At 50.3% G+C, this 8,269-nt stretch overlaps 1 protein-coding gene across 1 annotated transcript; it reads right to left on the bottom strand.

Moving 5' to 3' along the window:
• Positions 1–325: 325 nt before the first annotated feature.
• Positions 326–4,005, bottom strand: ZBTB32 (zinc finger and BTB domain containing 32). The gene is made up of 5 exons (XM_045988776.1): positions 2,327–4,005; positions 1,994–2,067; positions 1,812–1,880; positions 1,526–1,687; positions 326–1,346 (listed from the first exon to the last, which is right to left on the bottom strand). The coding sequence occupies exons 1-5, from the start codon at positions 3,208–3,210 to the stop codon at positions 1,069–1,071; spliced, it is 1,467 nt and encodes a 488-aa protein (XP_045844732.1). The 5' UTR covers positions 3,211–4,005; the 3' UTR covers positions 326–1,068.
• Positions 4,006–8,269: the final 4,264 nt, after the last annotated feature.

The raw sequence follows: 8,269 nt of genomic DNA, 5'->3' as shown, positions 1-8,269 counted from the left end.
GTGACGGCCGGAGAGGAGTGAGGCGCAGGGAACTCCGGGAAATGTAGTCCAGGAGCCTCGCTTCTTCCGCCGGGAGCTAAGGCCGCGAGAGCTGGGAGTAGGTCCTAATCGGACCCAGAAAACCATCTCCGGGGCTGCCGGGAGGTGTGGTTCTGGCCCCAAACTCTTCCCATTGTTCCTTTCGAGACCAGGGTACGCATGAACTACCACTCCCAGGGTGCTGTGGGCTTCGGACCCTGGGAGTCCCAGAGACACTGGGAAATGAAGTTCGCGACTGCAGGAGGCGTGGGGTGGGAAAGGGCAGCCGCAGAGGATTAGTCTCAGTTGGAGGCGCCACCCGGCTGCCGTTCTGCACAGCATGGAGGGAATGCTCGAGAGGCCGCAGCTTTGCGGTCCTTGTGCTCAAGGAGAGGAGGAGGGTGGCAAAAAGTTCAAGGAAAGGAGAAGGGTGGAGCACGCGTTCCTGGAGCCCCGGGCTGGGGGTCCCAGACTCATATTCTGCGCACCGTTGTTTGCTGTGAAAGGGGCGAATAACTTGGTTTCTCACAGCCTCCGCCAACAGGGCTTCCTGCTAAATCAGCCTACAGTTCGTGGCCCTCGCGGGCCCCCCTACCTCTGGGAGAGAACAGGGACACCGGGAGATGAAGGTAGCCCCCCGCGCTGAACTGTGGAAGCACCGCCAGCAGGGGCCGCCACAGGACAAGGGGCAAGGCTGCCCTTCCTTCCCTCTCCCCAGCTCACAGACTAAAGTCTGGACTCCGCTTCTGGTCCTGAGAGGAGGGCACAGGAAACTCTTTATTTTGATGATGGAATCGCTAGTCCCCGCACAGTTTTCACTCGTGCAAACTTCACTACCCACACCCCACACGGGCTCGTTGGCCCAGACTTCTGGGGACCGCGGTCATCTGGAAGAAGGCTTGCAGCGCCTTTTCTGCGGCGCTTCTTGGAGCCGGATTTTCTAGGCTGCCAATAGCTGTGGTGCTGGGTCAGAAACCTAGCCAGCCCGTCGGCCCGTCTTTCATTCTTTAATTGTATTGTCAGCTGAAGCCAAAGAAGCTACCAACACCATCAGGTGGTTGAGGAAGGGGACCTACAGGGAGAGGTCGAGGCCCGGGACGGCCTCGAAGAAGAGGAGTAGAGGAAGGTGGAGCGAATGGTCCATCCAGGTGGGAGCTGGCTGGGCGAGTGGCCGCGCATGTGCGCCTGCATGGAGGCCAGGCTGGGGCAGCCGGCCTGGCACAGAGGGCAGCGGTATGGTGCGGCCCCATGCGTCCGCAGGTGCTTGGTCATGGCTGAGAAGTCCCGGGAGCGCTGGGGGCAGAGGCTACAGGAGAAGGGCTTCTCTCCTAGGGCAGGTGGAGGGGGAGGCCGGTAAAGGAAAGAAGTGGGTGAAGGCTAGTGTGGGGGTTGATCTGGGCGACTGAGCAAAGCAACTGTGTTGGAGTCAAGCACACAGAGGACTCAGGAGCAGACAGACCAGAGTTTGGAAGGGAGCAGATAATTGCACCGGGTGGGGGACCCATACCTGTGTGGACTCGGTAGTGTGTCTCCATCTGATGCTTGAGTGAGAACCTTTTTCCACAAACAGAACAAGAATAGGGCCGAGACCGAGCAGGTGGGGGTGGGGGAGGTTGTTGGCGAGATGGGCCTGCTGTACTCACATGACCCACACAGGTTGCAAGTGCACCTGTGGGGTTAGAGAAGGCAAAGGAAGCAGGGCTGGGAATCCCAGAGCTGGACCACTGGTACTCCCAGAAAAGACTCTGGGAGCTACAGTGGGGGTGAGGCAAAATCGCCCTCACCCTACTCACCTGTGTGCCTCTGATCAGACTCTTTCATCTCCCCAGGGCTGAGCTTTGTGGGGCCCTGGGGGAGGAAACCTGGAGGGAGCAGAATGAAGGTGGTGCTCTCCTCAGGCTGGGACTCCTGGAGTCCCAGCCTAAGGAGAGAGAGACCATGTTATAGCATTTGTACAGGGTACTTCGGGGCTTACCTGCGGCAGGACTGGAGTTGGCCAACTGGTTCTGGTTCCAGAGACCTTTCTCAGGGTTCAGGGACAATGGGATCCTGGGGATGGGGTGGGGAAGAGTTAGCCTTGGCAAAACCTGGGATCCTGGCCAGGCTCTTCCTGGAGAGGGAGATGTCATGAGTCCTCCTCAGGGGCTGGGCTTTGAATTCCCCCATGGTGGAAGCTTCTTGTCCTATCACCGGCTCAGGAAATGTACAGTAGAGATAAGAGATGTCGTGCCTTTCTACCCATCACTGCTGCCTATCCTGAGCCACTCCCTCCCAGCCAGGGAGGTCTTCCATTAGGCTCTTTACTCACCTCTGGTCCCGAGGCCAGACCTCCTGCCAGGCTCCAGTGATGGGGGTGCTATGGGAGAAGGGAGTGCCATATCTGGGTGGCAACAGCAGGATGCTCCACAGGGCGGGCTGGCCCTCCCCCAACCAAGGGGCCTCAGCCCACCAGGGCCTAGGAATGATGCTTGTTTGGAGGGAACCTGGTGAGGGAAGGGGGCCAGAGAACTCCCGCAGACCTTCCTCAGAGCCCGCTGGACTCTCTGTCACCCACATTATCCCGTCTTGCTTCCCGTCTGTTCCCGCATGGCCATTAGGGGGTTGCTTAAGTTTTTCCTTTGATCTCATCTGCTTCCCCGCACCCTCCTTCATTGCCTCTGCTCTCTCAGAGGTGTCTTTTGGTGGCCTTTGCTCATGCAGTGCCTCTTGTTCTCTCCAACTAGCTCTAACACATTTCTCTGGTCTCTGCTCTCCATGTCCCTCCAGTCCTCTCTCAGAATCCCTTGTGGCTTTCTCTGCCTCCCCCTGATGTTCCTTGAGCCCTGGACCCAGTTCTCTAGCCCTGTCCTGTCGAGCCTTTCTGCATGCCTCTTCCAGAGACTGCACCCCCAAGGCTCTGGCCGCTTCCTCAAGAGGTCTCAGTTCCCCAGGCTGCAGTTCTACACTCTCCCCATAAACAAAGTACAGAAGCTGGGCAAAGGTAGAAGGGCTGATGCCTTTCACCAGAGTCCAGCGGCCCCTGCGGCCCAGCTGCTGGCTCACACCTGCCAAGACCAGGCTGTGGGCAGGGAATTCTTGGCTTCCCACAGTGATCAAGGTATCACACAGTGCTGGCCGGAGCCTGGCTGCTAGCCGTACCAGCCGATCAGAGCCATAGGGGCTAAGCAGTCTTGTCGTCGGGAGCAGGGGCATTGTGCCTTGCCTGGGTACCAGTCTCAGAGGACCTGAAAGAAAGGCCACAGTGTGGGGTCCATGGTGGAAAGGGGAGAGAGGAACAGCATATTCTCAAGCCTGTGGAGGTGAGGGGAGAAAGAGTGAGTTGCTGGTTCAGAGCTCTTTGTGCCCTGAATGGAACAAATAAACTAACCCAAGAGAGGACCTGAGCTATCCAGAATCATAAGGGACCACAGGGTAGAGGTGAGGAGGGGATTGGCAGGAAAATGGAAATTAGACCATATTCAGGACTTAAAGAGTAAGGACCAGGCAGTTAACGACTATATCAAATAGTGGGTTTAAGGCTAGTATAGATGGGTCCTGCCAACTGGCAGTCTCTACTTAAAAAAGAGCAGACGCTGATACTTCTGCTACTCTAAGCCCTTCTACAAGGAAGGACCTTGGAACAGGCCAGGCTTTCTTCTTTCCAGACAAAGAGATTACCATAAGACCTAGTCAGCCCTGGCAGTTAGGGATGGAGCAAGACACAGCTTCATGGGAGAGTTTTGAAAGCTAGAGCGACCCCCAACCCCACCCTCACCCCATCACATGGAGCTGAGTAGTCTTGAGAGGCAGAAAGGACAGTAAGACTGAGGTCATTGCTGCAAGATGGCATGCCCTAAGGCATCAATTGATTATCTCCCTACGGCTGAAACTTGTAGAACATGTCCTCAGAGAAGGACCTAGAAGAGAGTCCCATCCAGTGGGTTGAGAGAGCAGAGGCCACAGAAGAGAAGGTTCCCATCAAGGATGGAGAGAGATTGTGGAGAAAGTTTTCACCACTGAGGAAGCAGGAGAAAGGAAAATGGGATCTGTATAGGGGGAGGCTATTTTCTTTCCAGATTTTAGGATAAGGAGATGGTTTACTTTTGTTTTTCATAAGCCCAAAGCAAAGAATAGAAAGAGCCAATGAGGCAGAAATTCATCACACATCAAAACTACCACACTGGCTTTTAAGAAGAGAACTGGGAACCCAGATACTAAGAGACAGATCTAAGCGTCTCAGTTCCTGGTAGGCATATTCCTCAGTGTGGACTCACCACGAGTAAGGACCCTTGTGGGGAGGATTACTACTTGGACACCTTAGGGAGAAGGCTACAGGTTGGTAGAAAGGGGACAAAAAGCAGGGTGTAGTGGGAGGAAAGTCTCAGCTGGGGAGAAGCAACCACTCACCCGTTGTAGCTTCCTCCTGGACACCGCATGCTCTGAACTGCTGTTGGGGCTCCTGGGCCCCCCCCTAGAGCTAGCCCCGCCCCTGACCTCACAGTCTTCCATTGGGTGTCCCAAGTATCAGTCTGCCACAGTCCCCCCAAGGGGGTGTGGCTTTATACCCCTGACTCTGCTTTACCTCTCTAAGAAAGACCACCTCCTCTACTTCCAGATTCAAGACATTCTTCCTCCCTTTTCTCCTTATTTCATTTGTGGACTTCTAGAGTTAAAGACATTCATGTGAAGGGGTGCCTGGCTGGCTTTGTTTGTAGAGCATGCAACTCTTGATCTTGGGATTGTAGGTTCGAGCCCCATGCTGGGTGAAGAGATTACTTTAAAAGAATAAAAATCAAGGGGCGCCTGGGTGGCTCAGTCAGTTAAGCTCCACCTTCGGCTCAGATCGTCATCTCAGGGTCCTGAGATCAAGCCCCACGATGCATCAAGCTCCATGCTCAGCCAAGAGTCTGTTTTTCCCTCTCCCTCTGCCCCCTCCCCTCTCATGTGCTGTCTCGCACTCTCTGCCTGCTCTCTCAAATAAATAAATAAATAAAAATCTTTTTTTTAAAAAAGTTCATCTCGCAGCAAGAACCTTGGAATAATTAGACCCACATTTGAGTCTCATCTCTGCTGTTTACTAGTTGAGTCATTAGGCAAGTCACCTCTCTGAGCCTCAGTTACCTCATCCATGAAGTAGGGATAACCTTTGCTTATTTCATTTGGAGGTGAGGGTGAAGATGAAGTGACATGATGAATGTGAAAGTGGTTTGTCAGTACAGTAGCATCGTTCAAATAGGATTAGTTCTGAGAACTGTCAGCTCTAGCAGCTAGAAGCTGTTTCAACTACTTCAGAGTAAAAAGGACTGAAACATCGGGATTCCAAGGAGAGAGTGAAGGAGGGCCAAAAGTATGCCTTGTCCTTCCTCTCCCTGACTTTTAGTACTAGGAAGCCTAACTGCTCTGTGGAAATGACCCCTATCATCTGGGCCACCACTGGGGACTGAATGTACAAGTGACTCAGATTCTCCCATCAACTTCTGAAGGGGGCAACCCCAGGAAGGGCCCGCGGTGGTCTTCGAAGAGAAAACTCCCTTTTCTTGGGTTGATGACAAATGACATTTCTCTGAAATCAGAACTCTGGGGTTTCTTTCACTTCCTGTCAAAAGGGTCAAGCTCTCAGGAGATTTCCCCTGTTTTCACACTTTAGCACTCATTAACCTGGGGAAAGGATGAGATCTGAGAGACTCAAATTTCCTTTTCTGTTTTTAAATTATTCTGTTATCCCTCATCCTGTGGCTTTTTTTTTTTTAATTCATTCAACAAGCGTAGAGAAATCATTTGTGATATGTGCCTGCTATATCATATATGCCCAATAAGTAACTGGAAGATAAACAAATTAGGCATTGGTAGGCTGCTCTGGTGACCTGACAAAGTCTGGTTCACCCTAGGCTTTTCCTCCCTTAGATCCTAGTTCCCTTCTAGATCCAAATATTATGTCCCTAAACTCCTGTTTTCCCTTTGGCTCCAGGACCCCAAAATGTTCAGACAGCCTTCTGCTTTCTCCCTTCAGACCTAACATACCTTCCCCGTCTACCTCTCATTCTAGCTTGGGTATACGCAGATGTTAACCCTTCCTAGATCAGACAGGGTGTGCCAATGGGTGGGGCTGGTGGAGGGGCAATAATAGGGTGGGGAGAGGGGAAGATGACTCAGAGCGAAAGGGAAAATGCAAATGGACAGGTTGTATTCATGTGCTACTCTGAACGTTAAATATTTTCCATTTCTAAGCTTTCTAACTCCTCATACCACCACACCCAGGGACTCATTGAACACCCATATAAAAGACACTTGGCCGGGACATATAAAAGCACCAATTCCTGATATGTAGGTGTACAGAGAAAAATGTTCTTCAACACAGTAATACAGCCCTGAAGATACGGAATAAGTGGGGGGAAACCATGAGAGAGAAACCCCAAGTGCAGAAGAAAAGGTACAGGGGTCTGGAAGATTACAGCATCACCCAGTGGCCTTGCCTCACAGTCCTACTTCATGTGCCTGTGACTCAGCTCCCCCACTGGTAGGATTTGCTCATTGATGATCAAAAATGTTAGAGATTGCGCTCAAAGGGCAGCATCCTCTATAAGCCAAGTATAGGTGACAGGGAGTGTCAGCAGGCTTTCAGGAAACCTAATAGGGAGGAGAAGGGCAAGGGGACTCCCCATTCAGTGAACAAAAGCCCCCAAGAATGGGAAACCCCATTTTTGCCTCCTACCTGGTGTCTACCCCCCCTTAAGGATATCCTTTTAAAGACCACCCCTTAGAGATGTCTCCAGGGACCTCTAGCCTCAGCCCTTAGGCTGGTGCCACTCTAGGCCCTTCTCTCTCCCTACATTCTTGACTACACAGACCAAAACATCTTGGATTGAGCAATGACAGCAGAAGCACAAGCAAATAGTACTTTGACTTGGAAGGTTAGGGAAAGTGATAACTCTGTTCTTGAAAAGTCTCCCATCACAGTCTCAAAAACCTTGTCCTCCTTCTACTTTCCAGGCTGACTCTGTAGGAATCCCCTGCAGTTGTCTCCTGGGTGGACCCAGGAACCATTGGTTCTGAGGACACAAACCTGCATCCCGGGATAGGGGAGAGTGGGTAGGAGAGATTAGGTGAGACATAACTGGAAGGAAGTATGTGGGGGAAAAAAGGTATGATTTTTGCCTCTCAGTCACAATACTCATATTATTAAATAAAGTTTAAAGTCTGCTATTTAGGGGCGCCTGGGTGGCTCAGTGGGTTGGGCCGCTGCCTTAGGCTCGGGTCATGATCTCAGGGTCCTGGGATCGAGTCCCGCGTCGGGCTCTCTGCTCAGCGGCGAGCCTGCTTCCCTCTCTCTCTCTCTGCCTGCCTCTCTGTCTACTTGTGATCTCTCTCTGTCAAATAAATAAATAAAATCTTAAAAAAAAATAAAGTCTGCTATTTAAAAATTCTAATTGATAGGCATGACCTTCAATAATAAATTCTAATTCTAATTCAATAATAAATTCTAATTGATAGTCATGACCTTCAATAATAAATGATAGGCATGCTCCTTCATATGTCCCTGTAGGTACAACCCGGCTTGATATAAAAATGTCAACACAGCAATACAAGTATGGATTCTCTTTAAATATAATTAAAACCAAACCATCAGAATAGGCCAATTGGAGACATGATTATTTGTTTTATGAAAAATATTTTCCCTTTATCGCACTTATTTTATTTTTTTTATCGCACTTATTTTAAATACTAAGTATTCCAAAGCCAAATTAAACAAGATTCGATTTAGAAAAATTATATGAACTTTCCCTTTTTCTAGGAACACATCTCTTTCTTCAAATTAAGGTGGTTAAATTCCCCCACAGTATTTTATGCAGATAAGGCCAATTATCCAAATCTTACATAAACTTTCAAATGCCTAGTCTTTCTAGTTAAGTACATTCAACACATACCAGAGAAGAGACAACACGGAGTAAATTAGTTTCTTTCTTCCCTTAAATCTATGTTTCATATAACTCAAGAACCAGTGTAATCATAGCCATGTGAACTTCACCTAGGTCATAGAGACCTTATCCTAGCATATCTTTTGTGGATCAAGTGGAAAAAGAACTAGACTTAGAAGTTAAAAAAAAGTTTAGGTTCCACTGCATCTTCTCTGTGGGTGGCTTTTTTCTCCAGCCCTACTATGGGGCTAACTCTTCTGAGATCCTCAATTTGCTCAGAGTGGCTGTTTTCAAGACCAGTACTGAATGCCAGTATTGCGTTAAACCCACTCTGACCCCCTCTGGCTGTGTCCCCC

This window comes from Meles meles, chromosome 19, assembly GCF_922984935.1.
Source record: "Meles meles chromosome 19, mMelMel3.1 paternal haplotype, whole genome shotgun sequence".
Classification (NCBI taxonomy): domain Eukaryota; kingdom Metazoa; phylum Chordata; class Mammalia; order Carnivora; family Mustelidae; genus Meles; species Meles meles.
The sequence above is the reverse complement of the archived record's forward strand: the minus strand, read 5'-3'. Positions and strand labels throughout refer to the sequence as shown.

Bases quoted from the DNA above. Each gene is read 5' to 3' on its own strand.
- ZBTB32 (XM_045988776.1), bottom strand. From the start codon at position 3,210: ATGCCCCTGCTCCCGACGACAAGACTGCTTAGCCCCTATGGCTCTGAT. The intron at 2,068-2,326 runs GTGAGTAAAGAG...CCCCATCCCCAG, and splicing joins GTCTGGCCTCGGGACCAGAG to GATCCCATTGTCCCTGAACC. The intron at 1,347-1,525 runs GTATGGGTCCCC...CACCTGCCCTAG, and splicing joins ACACTACCGAGTCCACACAG to GAGAGAAGCCCTTCTCCTGT.